Source organism: Vigna unguiculata, chromosome 11 (assembly GCF_004118075.2).
Source record: "Vigna unguiculata cultivar IT97K-499-35 chromosome 11, ASM411807v1, whole genome shotgun sequence".
NCBI lineage: Eukaryota > Viridiplantae > Streptophyta > Magnoliopsida > Fabales > Fabaceae > Vigna > Vigna unguiculata.
Window position 1 is genome coordinate 39,281,108 of NC_040289.1, and position 20,272 is coordinate 39,301,379.

Consider the following 20,272-nt stretch of genomic DNA (forward strand, 5'->3'; position numbering starts at 1 on the left):
GGGATCAAACACAATAGTATTGAGGTTGTGTAGAAGATCCACTCAACTGGAGAAATGAAAAATGACCCTGAAAATTAATGTTATGTTAAAAAAAACGTAATTGCTTTTTGTTAATTAAATTGCTTTTGTTAAAAAAACATAAATTTAGAGTAATGAAATGCTGTTAAGAAAGATATTCCTATAGCCACTGAATGTTAAGCAATTATGAAGATGGTGTGAAGTTTGAGAAGCCTTAAATAGAGTGGGTTGTTTTTTATTGGTAGGGATGAATATCAACAGCTATACATAAAATACAAACCACCAAGATCTCCTTTTCATATTAAGAAATGCCAAAAATGCATTTGGAAAATGTCTATTTTTAAGTGTTTTTTCAACGCAATCTAGCTGGTACGTATTTATAGCTCTAATCATTAGTAATTCATTTTTAGCTTTGACGGATATTTATAAAAAAATAAAATTAGTCAAGGCTCGAGTAATCTTCATCGCAAAAGGGTGAAAGAAATCCTCGTTTTTTCTTTTCTGTGAAATAACAACCTGCGATCCACAGTTAACATTGTTCAGTTCTTCACCTGCATTTGTATTACCGTTCTGATTTGACGCAGTTGTGATGAGCTTGCATCGGTGATTCCAATGTCTAAGTGGAAAGAGCATAACGATCGAAAATCAGAATCGGTTTATCGACCTGTTTGGTTGAGTTGGCAGAGGACTTAAATTTAGGATATTTGCAATTGATTTTTAAAGAGAATCGCAATGCAGATCCAAACACGACCTAAGTATGAATACGATGAAAACCTACCGAATAGGCAAATGATGATGGTGTCATCTTTTGCATCAACATCTCCTCCAACACCAGTTTACATTCAACATCCTATTTCCAAATTTGATACTCTAGCTGGCATTGCAATCAAGTATGGTGTTGAGGTATTCTTCTTTCTGATTAAAGGTTTCAGGAATTTCATAAGGAAACTGAGTCACAAATTCTGTATCGAACGTGGAAAAAAGGCTGATGCATATTTCTATTGACTTTGGATGAAACAAAAGCATGGAAAAGTTTTATCTTGTACAAGATTTAATTATATGAAATGGTTTTGAACTTTTTTGTTGCATGTATATATTTTTCTCTGGGTAAGTTATGGATGAAATTCTGATGTTTGGGAAATTGTAGGTGGCAGACATAAGGAAGGTGAATGGACTTGTGACTGATATGCACATGTTTGCTCTCAAGACCCTTCACATTCCACTTAATGGAAAGCACCCTCAGCCAAGTTCTCCAGGGTAAGTTCAGTTTATTTATTCATTGACGAATATCAGTAAATACCACCACAAGTTAATCTAAACCCTTTTAGCGGGTACTGATTGATTTTAAAGTTATGAGAAGTATGCAAAGGGGCTATGTTATTTTAACTATGGTTACAGGTTACAAATATACAAGTTTTCTATTTGGATTAAATAAAATATAGAATCTCCTTGAATATGATTACTTGTAATGAGCATTTAATTCAGTGATGAGCATAAAAATTGTTATTCCTTCAGACAAGATGAGACAGAGAACAACAGTCCAGCTGATAGTACAAGCTGTGAACTGTTTGAATCATTCCAGCCGCTGAGAAGGAAGTCCTCGGAGCCGAAGCTCTCCCCAGTGATGCGCTCTTTGCAGGGTCATTACGGAGCTAAACCTAAAATGAAGAAATGTGCATCTGAAATCTTTAGCATGGTAGAGTACGAAAAAAGGTCTCTTAAGTATTCAGAAAATGGTTCGTCCAACCCAAACTCACCTTTGTCCCGCAAAACTCTCAGTCACTACCGAAATGCTTTTAGTCTGGCCACTGGTAGTGAGGTGAGGTCTGATGTTATGGAAGGTATAGCAGACAGGAAAAGTAACCTTGATAAAAGGAAGGCTACACTTATCAGGAGGAATCATAAATCTGAAGTTAACCTTCAGCATATTCCAGAGTTGCTCTTGAAGCAGGATAGTAGTAGCAATGGTGGGTTTTCTACAAGATCAGCAAATGGTCTAGGCCTAGCTCAGAGGCAGAAATCTTCTAGCCGATTAGCCTTCACACCTTATTCCAAACAAGTGGTTTAAGCAGAGTGCTAATTTAGTATAATGGAAGCAAATTCATGTCAAAATCATGGGTTGAGCCAACTTCAAGGTGCAGTTTAAAACCAATTTTGCATACCATTTCAGCTGCAGCCATTGCGAAACTTATCTGTGATGGCTTGCAAAAGGATTACAACTGCATTTGATTTGTATATGTAGTTAGTGATCAAACCAGTTCTGTTGCCCTTTCTAAGGTTCTCGGACCTTTGGCTTTCACACCAATGGGTTGAGGTAAAAATCTGCAATGGAAGTTTTTTATCAATGAAAACGTTATTTTATTCTAGGTTCTACAAATACGAGCTTCGTAAAACTGAAAAAAAAAAAAAATCACAAACAGGGCTCTTCAATTCTAAAATATCGTGTATGCAAGATTCAAATTAAAATAATGCTTTATTAATAAGAAACTTCCTTTAAAATGCTCTAGCATGGCACAAATAATGTTATCTTAGAAATGGGTAAGCAGATAAGTTCAGGAAATTTTCTACCCGATTTGTTTTGCTTGTTCTACGGGCAGAAGATTACATAGGTGCAATAATCTTACGAAAATCGTTCCGAAGCAGGATATAAATAAATGACCAAATCCGCAAGGGTTAATTTTTGGATTTTTATTTGATGCTTCTTAACTTTTTTTTCTTTAGCTTTGTTAAAACGTTAAATTTACCAAACAATAAACGATTAAATATAAAAATTCTTCATGTTCATCAGTTTCTACTGTGTCAGCGTTAAAACTAAAAATTAAAATTAGTATACGCGATTAAACAGTATTTGGTAAGCATTAAATTATATTGACAGCAATATTAAACTTTCTAAAATGAGTAAATCATTTCTAAAATATGAAGTTAAATAGATATGACAAGTCATTAGCAGAGTGAGTAAAATTAAATAAAAAAATTGCATCTTACCATAGTTTAAATGTAGATATTTTTACCGTAAACTTTTTGTTGAAGGTCCACAATTCTTCTTGTAATGGCTTCTTAGCTCCCAAATACAGGTTTTGCCCTCAAATTTAGGTTGCTTGAATCTTTTAAAATATAGCGGCTATGAAACATGCCTAAACACCCTCTCAAGAATGTTTATGAGTCCAAAACACCTCTTTTCTGTACAGCGAATTTGAGACCGTCCCCTTGGACTTGCAACTTTCTGTACACACTTTAAATAATTACCACATATTAACCTTACACGAAAGCTTACCTACGAATTTCGTATCTTCATCCCCAAAATAAGATATGAAAAAATATTAAACTAACTACTATCTTAATTATGAAAATTACACCAATAACTTGTATTATAAAATTACTCCCACCTTTATAAACATCTTTATTATCTCTTACAAAAAAGTACGTACTATTGCCTTCATCAGTCAACTTTCGAACTACACTCTGTATAAACTTGGAACATAGATCTCTAGAATGAAGTGTAATTTTAATGCGTATCTATATATTTCCTCCGAAATAATGAGATTGTTTCTTTTCATCAGTGGTTTTTCTTAAATGATCTCCGAAGGTGTACAACATTGCATAAACTTGTTTTCAATTTCAACAAACCAGAAGTGCACAATTTGCTACTACTTCTACATACCTAATGTTAAATTTCAATAACGACGAGTAGCTATTTAAATATATTAAGTAAAAAAAATTATTTATACAAATACCCAAAGAAACAGTTTTAAGAAATATATACAAAAATTCAACGTTAAGAGTACCACATTAATTGGAATTGAATTCAATTAGCACTATCAATTCCGCTAATGATAAGAATATTATGCTTACACAATTAAACAAAAATTCAAATAAGACGAATTAGTTACCTATACAGTATTTCAGTTTTACATAAAGTAACAAGGCAAATGAAAAAAAAAAAAAATGTACTCAGCATGAGCAATCGTGAAGCTAAAGAATCGATTGTAATCAAGTAAAATAAATAAATTGGCGAACAAAGCTAAGATGATATTTGAGGAATAAAAGAGCAAGTTGAAGAATGATATAAAAAACCAGAAACACAAATAAAATGGCCCTAAAAGTATCAACTCGATAATAGGATTTGTCGTAGGAACAGCTCGAGAAGCCTAAAACGTGTAAAGAAAATACACTTGATAACATAATGAAACAAAATGCCTAGTATAAAAGTAGTGTTCAAAATTAGAGAGCAGCGATGGTCGCATATAAAATGCAAATTGTTTCACAAGAATTCTCATTTAAGAAGCAAAAATCAAGTCCAATGTCATAAATCAAGTATAGCTTCTTCGAGTGACAGAATTTAATTGAAGTACCTCAAGTTTCCCAAAATTACTGACTGGTTTACTATCTAATTCGATAACCAAATTCTTTTTCTTCCCAGGAAGTATAACAAACTAAAGGATAGAACTACTCACAACTTAACAATCAGAAAGAACAAACCAGAGGGCGTTTTATTCATAATTAGTGTGAGCCACATAAATAATCATGTTTCAAATGTAAGACAATCTTGGAAAAGAAAAAACTCAAATAAACTCTTGAAGACACGAAGGTTTCAGGAATTTAGGACTATGTTGGCCGTCTAAGGCTGTCATCTATGTTATCTCTCTTAGCCTATCAGAATCAAATCATTCCATATACAATGTGTTACTTTCCAATCCTCAAGCAATTCTGAGTGAAGTTGAAGAATTGTTTCTTAGAACATATTGAACATCTCTTCCAACCATGCATTGGAAAAACAGAGACAAACATCAAGCAAATGTATAGCACACGACAAGATATCTATGACAACAAATTAAACCCCTACGTTTCAAGGTAAATAATTGTATATATAATCATATGGTGAAAATAGGAAGATGGAAATTCAATCCATCCATTAATCAGATAAAAATACGATCCTAATGACCAAACTTAATCATTTCAACTTCCTACTGTAAGAATTCAGAAAAATTGATCAGAATTGCATGGAGACATGCATGCATTACACATAACAGGAAAACAACCAAGACATTGTGATGTATAATATACGCAAACTCGTCATAAAAGAATAGAGTTCTTATAAAACATCCATAAGAACTATGTTTACAACTATGGATCCCTAGCACAGTAATTGAAGTAAAGAAATAACTAAAGCGTGGTCAGTTCTTAAATTCCATGACAGTATTACCTCAATAATCAGCAGTCTTTATGAGAAGTTGCACTGTAATCTTTGTTCAGTTATCACATTCAAAACATGAAAAAATGATCACCATCTTCTTTGGTATTAACAAAACCTGAAATCGCCGAGATATTCAGAATTCCTTTTCAGCAATATCAAAAGGTTACCACTTGACAGAACACATCATATACCATAATATGCATTAAATAAAAGCTACATCACAAGCCATCATCATTGAAATAAGGTAACACTCAATGCAATGCTAACACTGGGAATGACTTGATGAATCCAACTGAAAAGAACTGCGTGGAAAAAAATGCATCTTAAAACAAGGGGAGGATAATTGATTTCCATAACTTCAAATTTTATACATTGATCCATCGTGTCCAAATTTACAACAAAAATGAGGGAAACAAGTATTAGAATATGAAAATGAGAGATATTAACAACAAACAAGCAAGCTGAACACATATTCAAGTTGACTTATGCTAACAATAATAAGAACACCATAATATCAAGACAGAGTTAAGTGCTCGAGCTTCTAAAGAACAGTAAAAGTAATTATAGAAATTATACAAAGAAAGAATCCACCACTATTTAATTCAAAATTTGAAAAAAAATGTTTGTGCATTCTCTCATGTAAATATAAATGCATAAATAGCTTATCCTCAAATATACTTTTAGTGTTACCTGTCTTTTTCTTCCTTCAAAACCCAGTTTAAAAAAATCAAGGGTAAATGCAATGGACATCACTTATTTGTCGCCCTTTCTCACAGAAGCATTTTAAAAAGTACATATTCAAAAGCTAGCCAATCGGCTAACTCATCTACTCATTACACAACCACGCAAAATACTCATATCAGAAATACCTCAAGTTCAACTATATTTTCTATAAAACTGCAACATGCCGTTGGTATTAACTACGTGAACTTGTTAGACAGAAGACTCATATGCGGTGTTTCAAATTTTTAAAAGGACTGGTCAAGAAGGAAGGCTTCACATTTAGGAGAATGAGTGAAAAACTCCTAACAAAACTTGCATATGAATACCAATGATATAAATTACATTCACTATGGAAGACATATGAGTACAATCAGACAAAGACCGAAGGCCTTATATAAAGAACTGGTCTCTTTCCCTATCATTAAACTCCTGAATAAGTGAAAATTCCAACACAGAGAAGAAAGAAAGAATATAATAAAATTATTTTGATTGGTGAATCAAGACAGAATAAAAATTATATTTGCACGTCTGGATAATACAGAATAACATTGTTGTATTTTAACTATAACACATTAAATAACTTAGTAATACAGAATAACAAATTAGATAATATTAAGGTTAAAGTAGGCCAAAAGGATTAATAAACAAATTGCGCAAAGATAGTATATCCAAAAATAATAAGAGAAAGAAAATTGTCATAAAAATGGAGTTTAAGAGAATTCCAACTTGCAGTTTGATCAAAATAAATGTTCAAAATTCGAACATGATCACTTAATTGAAAGAGTTTCAAAATTGATCGCAACTTAACTCTTCAATCAAAAAACATTGTTGAAAATATTGCATATAAAGATGCCCGTTTATGCCAGAGCCTGAAGCATTTTTTATTCAAATTGGCAATGGCAGTTGGTAGTAAGCAATCTAATCTATCAGCATCAGTGAAAGATCTAAATGAAACTTGTGGAATGCCCTGGTATCTTTGAAATGGGGTAGCCTCCCCATTTAGGAAGCTACAAAACAAAAATAAAATAAAATAAAAACTAAAACATCTCACGTCACGTTATACAAATAGAAGGATAACAACTATCAAAATCAATAGACAACATCTCACGTTATACTATTTATTCTTAGATGTAAACTCGATACAGAATTAGGGAAGAGAATAAATGAATAAATCATACAAAATTTACATAAACAGTCCTTGAAACAAAGAGGAAAACTGCCATCATAAGTGGTTTGCCTGAGAAAATGAATGCAGCTAAAAGAAGTAGCATAAATTTTATTAATGTAACATGAATAGAAAACAAACATAAAATCTGTCACACACAGACTTTGAAAGTATAAATTCATCTGTACAGCTAGATATGATTTCACGGGTTAAATAAATTTTTAGTATCTTTAAAATTAACACGTCTTCTATATCCACATTTAATAAATATGTTAATTTAATTCAAACAGTTACTATGTAAGTTTTGAATTAACAGCTGTTAACTTGCTAATTTTTACATTATCAAATACCAATGTATATGCAAATATCTAACTACTATTATTGCATGTCAATCCCATTAATTCAAGGGTAATAAAATTACTGTCAGAACCAACTTTAAAGACACCAAAAATTCATTTAACCCTAATTGCATCTCATGAAAATGGTCTTCAACTGTAGGAGAAACACAGAAATTTAACAATTCTCACCCCGAACATAATTATAAACATAATAAATCTGTAAAAAGATTACTATTCAATTCATAAAACTAATAGGTATAAAAAATAAAAGGCCACAATTTAAAAGTAAAAAGACTGATTATTCAGATTCAAATATACACACCATTAAGATTTCAAATGTGAATTTGAGTCTCACATTGAACAAGAATAAATAAGATGAAAAATATGTAAAAAAGAAGACCCACAAACTCATTGTCTTAAAGTTTTGAGTTGAAGGTGATGTTTCAGTATCATATATGATTTGCTCATGACTTATTTGTGCCGAATCTCCTCGGCATTTCTTCTCATAAGAACCCAGCACATACATTTATTTCACAGAAATCCACAATCAAAGGGAAAATAAAGCTTGCTCAATATTTTCTGAACACAAGTTTCTAAATATTGACAAAAGGTTAGATACTAGCTGGTACTTCCCCTGAATTTGAATATAAACAAAAAATGGTCATGTTTGGTGGACTTAAATATAAACTAATTTAAATCACCTTAACCCTATTTATGCTACTTTTTTAAAAAAATACCGTTATATTTAACACTAAACACCATCCCTAATAAATATAATCGAGGGTAGTGGAGATCCCAAATAGACTTAACATATAAAGTGAACTTTAAACCTAAATCAACTTTAGAAAATCATCTTGTAAGACTAAATTTACAATCACTTATATACTATAGTTTTGTGAAGTATCTAACATACCCACGCGCTCAGAACTAGATATCTTTGTGCCTAAGATAAATAGTTATGGATGATCCTCCGATAATAGGTGACATGATAGAACCAACAAATCAGGTCATGATAGGATATGATACCATCTTAAAAGCATATTTTAAGTCTCACTCAACCTCATAAAATTGACTTTCAAAGTGAAGTTTGCACCCACTTACATACTATAATGACTAATAGGCATTTAGTCATGAAATATGATATTTTACTTATCAAGAAAGTGCAATGGACTATGGGAAAAGAAATTGAAGTAAGAAAAAACAAGCCTTTTAAATATTGAAAATAAAGATAACATTCATTTATTGCAGTTAAAATTGAGTACTTGAAACAGATTTCTATATAGATATAATGTAATAATTACAAGGGATGAGAAACAGATAAACTAACCAAGTGAAAAACATGGGCTAAACTTGTAAGCAAATGTTCCTGGGATACATTGTCAGGAAAAATTACAATATACACAATCCTGTCAAAGGCCTCCTCGAGTTTTCAAAATTTCTTCATGGGTAAGTTGTATGTACTACACAGGCGAATCTAACTTTGTGGCACAATTTAACCTTTCATGTTGATCCACCAGCAACACCACTGAAAGATAAAGAGCAGTAATAATCAACAAGGCAATATTGAGATACATTACTTTCTTGAATAAAAACAGAAATAGAATAACATTAAACTTTTTCCTAAAAGAAATCCATTCCATACACACAAGGAGGTTAAATAGTAAAAGTTCACTCTCGTAACGTAAAGAATTAACATAAGTTTGGGTTTACAAAAGTTCCGTGAAAGAGTTTCCTGATAATAATGAACTCAGTCACTATTCACCAATTTTGCAAATGAAGGGGAAGGGAAACTTATAATTATGAAATCAATTATTTACATGTCAAACTACAGAAGAAGTTCATAATTTTTTTTTTCAGAAAATAAATTGTTCATGGGGAATTATCCCTGATGTTTCAATCATGTCATTGTCCGCCACAATAGAAGGGAAATAACTAGAGGTCATTACCTCTTCATTGAAGAAATTACTAAAAGGAGGGAGAAATAAAAGAAAAACAAGGAGAATAAACTAACTCAAAAATGTTCTCATTTTCCTCCAGTAACATACACACAAATTTCAAACTGTTCAAATACAGAAACACTCAGAAGAATTTACCTAAGATAATAAAACTAGAAAATATATTTAGCAGAGGGCCAATTTTTCCAACAACCAAGACTACCCAACATCAGAACGTCAAGTGGCACTTCAAGAGGCACGGGACTTCATTTAACAATAGATAATTTAACCTTCCTAAGTATCACATAAAGAAACTATTGTATTTCCATTTTTATTCAACATTTCTTTTTTTTTTCAATATTTGGGTACATCCACACATTTCAATGAGACACGGAAGCCAAAGTTCATTGAACAATCACCTATTGCAACTTTTGGTTCAACCACACTGTTAAACCATTATTGCAGAAAGAAATCCTCCCAAACACAAAAAAGTTTACCTAAAACTAAAAAGAAGACTCCATTCAACTTCAAGTGGGTCTCCAACAATTAACAGAAGGAATGTCCGGCCTACAGGGCATCATCTGAGGCACAACGTGTCCTGAAAAGGGCAAAATGTATTTTAAATTTAGTTTAATAAGTATTAAACTCAAAAGAAGTGCATTAGAGGAGTCAATCTCAACCATGGAATTAAAATAGATGTTTAAGATTTGGTTTAACTAAAATAATCGTAATCATCCACCCAAGACTGTATGATGAAAATTAACATCTCACATCTAACAATATAGATAGATATTAAATATACCTGAGATTGGAGCAACAGGTAGGTTGCTTGAAATTGGTCGCTGAAAACCTACAGTGGTTACTGGTGTCCTTTCAAATGGTGGCTGAAAATGACCTTCATCACCATAATCAAAAACAACTTTTACAAACGACATTTAGATTGCTTGTACAAACAACACAGAAATACAAATAACAATAGTTGAACTAAAATGTTGTGCTAGGAACCAAACAATTTGATTGATAGGTGGGAAATATGTATTACCGAAGCAGTCTATGCAAGTTGATACTGATTAGCAACAAAAAAACAAACAGAATAATTATAAAGGAAAATGCAGAACAGGAAATGATACGAACAACTCCCTCAAACCAGCAGGCTTGCCCAATGTTTTCCTAATATTTTTTGCTCCCTTCCCCATCTCCCACCACCCTATTTACAACCAACTCCATTATTCTCCAAATGTTACCATATCTCTCTCCCCCAATCTTTCAATGACACCTATCCTCCTTCTGTTCCTTCTGTCTCTTTTCTCACCAGAATTGTCCATCTCTAGTGTTGGTGCCCTCCCTTTTTTACATACACTACGAGACCTTCATCAATCAAAATCATTGGGCTTATGGCTGCCCTTCTCCTCTTATACACCTTAGTTATGGGCCTATCACTTTCACTTGTATGAACAATAAAAAAGTATGCAAAAACATATCAACCTCTATAAGCTGTGAACAAACTTGAATTATATACACATATGAAAACGCCTACAATAAACAATATTTGCATTTAAGACATTTAGAGTGAGCCAAGTAGATCATACCTTCTTGCCCATAAGGTGGACCAGGACATGATGGATTTCTCCCTCTCCATACACTATGTTGATTGTTTGTTTTATATTCACTAGATGGCATTCGCCATTGCTCATCAGTAACAAATTGTCTCCTGCCATCAGGAAGAGATGGTAAAGGGAAGGGAGGATGGAATGAATGTGGAAGATGTTGCTGAACTGTAGGATTTGAATATGGATACGGATTTGGTGGATTTTGGGGTGGGCCAGGGTGTGTGTGTCTTTGTGCATATGGGGGATTACCCTGCTGAAATTGATGGTTAGGTTGAGGAACTTGAGCATTTAGATACATATCATTCTGTCCGTACTCTAATTGCCTTGAAGGGTTAAAACCAGAAGGTTCCTGGGAGCTACAACCTGCTGTTGGAGCATAAGAAGGAGGCTGTGGAAATATTTCATTTTTGGCAGCTGCATTATTGTGACTTCCAGGAAAAGAATTCCCAGCCATTGGAACTATTTGGTTACCCTGCACACATGACAGCATTTATCAAAATCAACAATTCAAAAAATTCATGACAACCAAGTGACACCAAAAGAAAAACAGTCTTACATTATTAGTGCCACTAAAGTCATGAGGTACACTCTGCTGATACCCCAACTGTGGGGATGACTGATGTGATGACTGAGATGGCATTAATGGTTGGGACAGAAGTGGCCGAGCTGGTACAGACGATTGAGGAACCAAGGACACTGGAGGGGCTGATGGTGGTAAAGGAGGAGGTGGGGGTTGTAGCATTGGGGGTGGTGGGGGTGGGGGAGGAGATGGTGATAATGGAGGAGGAGGGGGCGGTGGTGATGAAGGCAAAGGTGGGGGTGGAGGAGGTGAATCAAGGGGCAAAGGAGGAGAACCCTCAGGAGTAGCTGACATTTCTTTTGAAATGCTTGGAGTCAGATCCAAATTTCTATCTGACACCTGAAGTTGCAAATCAATTTCATCAGAACTGTTAAAAATTATTGGCCTTTCATCCTTGGGATGACCTGAAACATCTTCCATTTCCAGCTCACGATCCACATCCTTTAAGATACAGTGGCGCTTGTCATTTGGGGTAACAGTAGAAGTTTCTGATTCTCCAAGGGTATGGGTGGGATCTGCTGGAGATGCATCAAATGTCTCCTTACACAATTTGATTGGTATATCATCTTCATATTCGTCTTCATCTTCTTCAAATGCATGTGAAGATAAAAAGCCAGGCAGCTGAAATGTTGCATTACTGATACACAATTACAGGAATATAACATGAATCAGAAATAGAATTAATATTTAAAGCAAACAGAATAGTTTTAATTTTTCTTTCACTCTGTCCTATTAAATCGCAAGTTTCTTAACCAGAACTTAAATGTGCAAAACTCTGATCAAACAATGCATTACTTTAACTAAAAAAATTGACACAGTTCTTTTTTTGCATTTTCGGTATTATTCAGTTTACTAACTCTTAATACAACCTATCTTGTTCATCATTGCACCTACCATCAAGCACATTCGGGATTCAGTAATTATAAAAGTAACCTCCGTGGTTGTTTATGCTGCCTTATTTAATTATTCTTCTGACTTTATGCTCTATCCTTGATTCTAGTAAGGAAGAAGGAAATAATTGTACAATATACATGATGAACACAAATCTAATATAAGCAGTCAGCCTAAAAAATTGACAGAACAAGTTACATACCTTCCATACTCATCAACAAGCATGCCTTCCATTTCTCTAATAGGGTCATCCACAGCTCGTTCTGCCCGAGATGGACGTCTAAGAGCAAAACTAACTGTAATATCATCATTTGAGACTCCAATATCATCCATGTAACCGCGAAGAACTGATTCAGGAAAAATTTTCCTCTCAAGCCACAACCTCAAAACCTGCAATCCACCCCAAAATAAAAATAAAGACAAAGCTGATATCCACCAAACTTCCATCCCCTTGAAAAGTAAAACTTAATCCAATTTAGACAAATCCAATTTCATTAAACATAGGCTGCAGCCAGAGTCAAGTAACTTCAAGCTGCATTTTGAGAAAGCTTGTGATTGAATAAGTGTAACTTGATAACATCATTAATACAACAGAATTGCTGAAGATGGCGATGTTAGGCAGAGAGGTTGAATTTGAATTGCCTCTACTATTTGCAGTGGAAAGTCATCCATGATATCTTCTTGAGTCATGAATGAAACGAGAACCACTATCTCAATTTGTTGATTCCGTTATTGGATAATATCTTAACATCCCCCTAGTTCTACTGTTTTTGCTTTCCTCTTGATGCAATTCCTTCTGTAATTAAATATTAACTATGGGAGAAGGAGCTGACCTTGAGACACTGACGACGATTTTCACGGGCACTAGCTCCAGGGGGAGCAGCAGCACCAAGAAGACGTGGCAATGCTGCCTGAACAGTGGGAATGTAGGATGCTCCTGCAATGCCTAAAAATTTCCTATACAATTAGGGAAATCAATGCCATGAAAAGAATACTACTGAAACTAACATTTTTTGGTATGAGAGCGCAGGGAGGAAAACAGTGATAACAATTGTTAATAGTATTCTATTCTAATATCTTCAGTAATCACCCACCTTTTTGATTATGTGAGCACTGGGTGATAGAATCAACAAGAAAAAACAAATCCACTTTGCGATGAAAACTAGGTTCATTTTCCAGCTTTCGTATGAGAAGTTCAACAACCTGAACAAAAAGGACTACGAAGTAAGTCCACAACAGTTACATTAACAGAACTGCCAGAATCAGTAGCCAAAGAATGACATTTAGGAAAAGCATTCACATTCCAATCAATGATCAACTAAATATAAATGAAACAAAAAAGATACAATTCTTATCTTTGATGGATCCTTGATGTTCTTACTAAAGATTTTCTATGACAAAAATTAATTATCACAATCATATAAGCAAGAAAACTAAATAAAAAGCAAAAAGTAAACTAATAGTACTTAAACTAAAATTTAGACCATATTAATAGCAAACAGACGAATAAATAATTTTCCAAGGCCTTTATAATCAATGAAATTATTGCTTAGCCTCACACTTATCCACAGGCTGTGCTTTCCTTGCAATCAAACTGACAATGTATTAGGGATACCAAACTTCATATTTCCAACATAATTCAAAATTAAAACTTGCCAACAACCGAATCAAAGTATTCTCATTAAGCTAAATATTAAGACACTTTTCTGCCAATTCCATTTTCTGTAATGGTTCATAAAGCTAGGAAACAATTTGGATGAAAGCCACTGTCTAATTCACAACTCTTAAACCATAAATAATACGATGAAGTGTACCTCGTTGGCAATACCATACTTGGCACAGTCAATGGCAAGACGGGTTGCACGGCCAATACTTTCCTTGGTCCTTGACAATGTTTCAATCATTCCTTCAAATGCATCCCGAGCAACAGCAGCCTCAGTACCACCACTCAGTGAGCCACCTAGACCCCTTTGCCCTGAATCAACTCTTCTATCCTCAATTTCATCAGCATCAAGTTGATTATGAGAAGCAGAATGATGTTCTTTAGCGGGTGGAGAAGCCAATGATGTGTGCTCATAAACTCCTTGCATGTCTGCATGCAGAAAATTGCTCGAGACAGACAGAAATGGCTGAACTGTAGACGGGCTAGGAGTTTCCCCCTGAACATTGGGAAAGCCAGATGGAAGAAACTGTGAATGAGCCTGTTTCCTTTTCGCCAGGGCAGCAGCAATAAGATGCTTCATAGTACTTTTCTCTTCTGTGCTTACCTCCAATCTTTAATAAAATATAGAAACAAGAGGGAGAAGGATCAGTCAATAGTAAAAAAGAAACAAAAAAAGAAAACAAAGTATGTTTACCTATCAACATGTAGAGCATCAGTATCCTTAAAACCAATTGTTGAAACAGGAACTTCAACTGCCTGAGGCAATGTCTCAGGTGTAGTTTTAGAAATTTCCGCCAATGATGCAGGCTTCTTTTTATGTGTAGCAACTTGATTCTGAGAAGAGCTCAGGTTATGTGAATACTTTGAAGGCGCATGATCAACCCTCTTTTGAGTAGCATTACCGGAAACTTTAAGTGACAGCTTTGAAGCTTTATTCCGCTCAGCACTTGACTTATTTGCAGGTACCAATTGAGGTGATTTCAGGGGAGAGATAGAGCTCAATTTTGCTGCATTGGAGGGAAGCTGCTTCAAATCTAAATTTTCAGGACTATGAGGAATATGCACAGGAATGACTTCATCATCTTTCTCTCTATCTTTCTCTTTTAGAGGCTGCTTGATTGACAAACTTTCGTTATATAATTGAGATGATGGCTCTTTCAAATGGCTATCCTCACGCTCACTAGAACTTCCTTGAGCCAGCGGAACATCAGACTTCTCTGAGTGTGCATTGTTGCTCCTCTTGGCATCTGAAACAGAAGATGATTTAACATTTTTTCCAGCTGCTCCATGAACAGGAGTTTTAGGTTCATCGTCATCATCATCAAAAAGACAAACAGCTCTACGTTTCCTCTCTACTTGTTTTACCATAACATTACTTGTATCACCTTTCAGTCTGAGATAATTCCTTTCTTTCTTTTCCTCAGATGCAATGACTGAAGAATCAGGCGTAACTTTTTGAACCTGAATATGATGTCTAGTCGCTGATAGCAGCTCATGGACAGAATCATCTGAAACTGCACCACTTATTTTACCCCTTGATGACAAGCTTTTTTCTGTTTTCAAATTTGGTGTAGACTTCTTCAATTCTGACTTCTTAAATGGTCTCTCTTCAATAACTGTAGAACCAGGTGAAGTTTTTTTCAGAACTTTTGAAGGATATCCCAAAGTTGAATCATCTTTGGTATCCGTGCGTTTCAACTTCTTGGTAGCATGTAAAGATTCATTTGCCCCTAACGTATAGGTTGCATGAAGTTGCATCTTCTTCCGCATACTAGAACTTTTACCATCGCCATCCTTGGAATCAACCGAGAACTCAGGCAACTCATTTTTTACCTCAAGACTTGTTTTGACTTTTATCATATTGCTATCTTTTTCCCCAGTATTATCATTATTGTCTGATTTAAGAGTATCTGGAGAATCCAATTTAACGTCAAATGCATTTTTCCTTTTCTTCCCAGCTTTCATTGTTTCTCTGGACCTAGATAGGTCACCACGACCAGTACAATTTTCCTCCTTAAAAATTCCAGTAGATGATCCACCATTTCTATCTCTATCACTTGCAGCTTCACTTCTCTTTCGCAAACCATTGACAAGCTTTCTTGGCTTGGTCCCATTTGCTAAACCACTATGTCTGTTATCATCTTGCCCAAAATCATTAACATTACTAGCAACTTTAAGACTTGATTTGTTAGCATTCTTCTTTGGCTCTGAACCCATGGATAATTTGCTTTTGATCACTGGCGATGAAACAGAAGAACTTTCGTTTGGATGGTCAGATACAGAGTGTTTTTCATCTTGGCTGTCATTTTCCCCTACTCTCGGTGTACAGTGCTCTAGATTAGAATCAATATTCTCCATATCAATGTTATCTTGTTCTGCATTTGATAACACAGTGTCAATTGCATCCTTAAGGTTAACTACTACCCCATCATTAGAAGGAGCCTCTGAACCAATACGAGAATCATCAGTGTCATCTGTCAAACCACTAGCCTTCTGTTTCTGCATCTCATCAAATGCTGCACATATTTCCTTCACAGCTTGGGCAAAGTACTTAGTCTTGCCTTGAAGACGAGCTGACAGCTTATTTTTAGCCTCACTGGTAAATGCCTGAATATCTGCTGGTGCAACAAAGGCACTGCAAAGGAAAATAACATAGCATAAGTACAACTGTAAGAAACTAAAACGCAGAATATTCAACATTTAATATAATAAAAAGAATTAACATGAAGGAGCAAAAACACAAGTTTTACTTTACTAATTTGGGGGCTAAATGGAAGAAAATGGTGAAATTATAGTGCAACATTAATCTTCAAAATCTTGTTACCATCTACTTCAAATATAAATTAGTCAAGACACTACCATAGAGGATAAAAGAACATCAAGACAATATACATGAGCTTAAAAGAGTTGTTTAAGCCCTTTACCATGAAGGATACAATCTCAAAAGATTCATCAAACACTAAAAAGTTTCTCAAGCCACTTGTCCATCATCGACAAGTTTTCTATAAGGCTATTGCTGATATAGAATTAATATTTTCATTGATCTTTAAAGGTCTAAAAAACTACGTAGAAGTTAAAAGTTCATAGCTATAACCACAAAATCAAGCTTTTCAGGAAGAGGATTGAAAATTCAAGCAGCATGTTCCACTATAAATCATACTAAATCCCCAAATTTCATTCTCTCATCTCTTAAAAACTGACCATCTAATTAGTTGGGTATATGACTCCTCCTCTCTACTTTTCTCTTTGGATACATTCAAGGACCATGGTATTATACAGAGTCTAGACAGGATCGAACCCCTCTATCCCTTAAAAGACAAAGATGGTTTAAGTAATTTACACAACCAAAATCTCAAACTTTGTCAAATGAACTGTTAAATCATTTCTGTAACAGTCAAATCATCTCTGCAACCCTAACTGCATGAATTATGACAGAATATCCTTACATTTAAAGAAAAGGAACACTTTTATACAACGTCATCTTCAATCACATCAGAAGTTGCAGTCTTTCTCTTAAGGCAAGTAATCTTAGAAATATATGTTACAGATATAAAAAATTAAAGTCATCCCTATGCCTCCACCTAATAGCTTAAGCTTTTACCAAATTATAGCCTCTAGTCCAAGACTAAATAATTAGGAATAACATAGCACATTCTCACCACTCCCATTTTTTCAGTTGAGTTTTTTCAACACATAGTAAATGATATGCATGGTCCATTCTTTAAGCAAAAAGAATCTTGTCAAGGAGGATGCATTAAAGATGTAAACCTTTCTTTGGGCTTAACCTAATAGCTTAATATTTTAGATATGTTAGTCCTCCATTGATAGCAAAGACAATTATACACTAAAAGTAATTAATGAGAATAGTTATTTACATTACCAATTAGACACCAGACATCATCAATCTCATAATGAAACCACCATAATTGTTATGCTAACAACCACCACTTCCACTGTTGTGGCCAAAACTTTTGTCACCATTGTTACCATAATCATTATTGCTATCATTGTTATCACCACTTCATCTCTATTGCACAACTACCACTACATTAGTATCACCATTATTAGCAAAATCGCTTCTTTGTCATTGTCACCATCATCTCGTTATTACCATTGTCATCACCACCACTACAACAGTTGTCATCTGCCTGTTGTTACCACCTTGTAATTATTGTTGACGTCAGTATCACCATCATTGTCACTACCATCATCATCACCATTGTTGCCACCACCACTACCACAACCTACCACTATCTGATCCTTATCATGGTGTGCACCAAACACCAGGTAGTGTGTTTATCTTACTTTTATCCAATCATGTTCCTATCTTAGCCGTGTATCCTATCCTATCATATCTTGACCACCAAACAAGCTCTTAAAGCTCAAAATACTAACATATAGTGTGACAGCAAGTGAAAGGGTGTTTTTTCCATAATTCTGCATGTCGCCTCTATCACTTTTTCTCATCCAAACTACACTACAATCTTGACAAATTAAGGGTCTTCCTCTTTACTAATTCACATAATAGTTCCTCTTTTAATAGCAAAGTTATTAAAGCCATTGCGGCAGAACTTAACACCATTTATCAGACCACTTGGCAACCTGTGCATTCACATCTTTTAACTGCATGTAAGTTACAAGAAATCAAGTGAAAGAGGCTTACATTTCTTTTGTACCAAAGAATTGAACAAAATATTTCTTTGGATCAGGGATTTTCTCCCAATCCTCAGGCCTGCTTATCTGAAAAAAATACAACAAAATTAGCATCATCCTCGGTGCTATGCTAATAATAACCATAAGCTGAAAACCTTATAACAAGCAGAAAGGAACTTCTTAAAATCGGGAGGGCAGATCAAATTTACCAAAACAACTTACAGCATTCAGCTAAAATAATTTGTTCACTAAAAGCAAAGTAGGTCATATCTTAGAATTTGGATTTCTACCTAACTCACTCTAAAAAGGGTCCTTAAGCACCATTTTAGTCATACTATTACTAGTCGGGGTGAATTCTCCAACACATCCGCTTGCACGTCCGATAACAGATTAGCTTGTGCAATAGGCTCGACAACAACCATATCTCTCCGATACCATTTAAGAATTTGGATTCAGACCTAACTCAATCCTAAACACTAGCTTATCAATGAAGCTTACTCCTACTTACTTTATCCCTGTATCCCTAAGTAGGATCGCTAACACATCACATTAACAAAGCAAAATTCTTCATCAGTGCAATTCCACAAACTTAAAAGAAAAAAGGTCTTGAAAGTCATGCTGAACCATTGAAAACCTTAGCAAAATAACCTAAGAGTGCCGTCACTGAAAATCAGCAGCCAAATAGACACATATGAGCTATGCAGAGCAAAACAAAAGAAATAACGATAATAATTTTGAAGAAAGAAAAATAGTTGACGGAAGAGAGTGAGACCTTAGCAGGCCACGCGGGGAAGCCCTTGACCTTAGCAAGCACAAGATCGCCCAGACTCAAGTGGCCATTTGCCTTGGCTTTGTTCGCTCCGCGTCGACGCCCGGGAGCCATGACGGCTCGTGGACGCTACACAGAGTGAGCGCAATTGAAAAACGACGTCCTGGAAGAAGGATAGGAACGAAAGATCAGAAAACCCTAGAGAAGTCCCGCGGAAGCGCCGCGGGGATCTTGCACGGGTTTCAGCGACGGCGGAGGGAGAGGCGGCACACGGCGGAGCGCAGAGAAGAATCGGGAGAGGATGGAGGAGAATCTGAGAGTGAAGGAGTTGCAGGAATTGCGATTCGAGGCGGTCGCAGGGAGAAGGAAGAGGAAGAGAGAGAATAGTAGATTTTGTTGTTGTTTTTGTTTTTGTTTTTGTAAGAATGGCTTTCGGCACAATGAGTATGGGACCTAATGGGAATTTTCTGATCTTTTTCTTTTTTGGTTTTGCTACTGCCCACAATGTTTTGCTTCTTGTTTAGATCATAGCATACATCACTTCAAAATCCAATTTTTTTTCTTCTACAAAAACTATTTATATTTTTTTTCACTATATATAATCTTTAATTAAGATATTATTTAAACATATTGATGAATCATATGTGACAAAAAAAATTATTGTGCTAATGTTGCTTTTAACTCATTAGATAGATTAATCTTATCAAACCTGAGTACATTAGAATGATTAATCA

The 20,272-nt window shown here is 34.8% G+C and overlaps 2 protein-coding genes across 9 annotated transcripts; one reads left to right on the forward strand and one right to left on the reverse strand.

Moving 5' to 3' along the window:
- The first annotated feature begins 445 nt into the window (after positions 1–445).
- LOC114169830 (lysM and putative peptidoglycan-binding domain-containing protein 1-like) lies at positions 446–2,108 on the forward strand. The gene is made up of 3 exons (XM_028055152.1): positions 446–921; positions 1,166–1,275; positions 1,534–2,108. Exons 1-3 carry the CDS (start codon positions 751–753, stop codon positions 2,084–2,086), a joined length of 834 nt encoding a protein of 277 aa, XP_027910953.1. The 5' UTR covers positions 446–750; the 3' UTR covers positions 2,087–2,108.
- LOC114169828 (ENHANCER OF AG-4 protein 2-like) lies at positions 1,379–19,995 on the reverse strand. Of its 8 annotated transcripts, none has more exons than XR_003601014.1 (17): positions 19,542–19,995; positions 18,780–18,856; positions 14,811–16,751; positions 14,268–14,727; positions 13,548–13,656; positions 13,287–13,399; positions 12,656–12,843; positions 11,539–12,199; positions 10,962–11,454; positions 10,175–10,267; positions 9,870–9,970; positions 8,766–8,963; positions 5,222–5,327; positions 3,004–3,250; positions 2,181–2,340; positions 1,776–2,055; positions 1,379–1,676 (listed from the first exon to the last, which is right to left on the reverse strand). XR_003601014.1 is itself a non-coding variant. In XM_028055151.1 (12 exons), exons 1-11 carry the CDS (start codon positions 19,650–19,652, stop codon positions 9,900–9,902), a joined length of 4,317 nt encoding a protein of 1,438 aa, XP_027910952.1. In that variant the 5' UTR covers positions 19,653–19,995; the 3' UTR covers positions 8,681–8,963; positions 9,870–9,899. The 8 variants fall into 8 exon arrangements, 1 of the variants encoding a protein (XP_027910952.1); XR_003601011.1 differs by having other exon boundaries at positions 1,776–2,063; XR_003601012.1 differs by having other exon boundaries at positions 1,776–2,340; positions 3,004–3,241.
- Between the last annotated feature and the right edge of the window lie 277 nt (positions 19,996–20,272).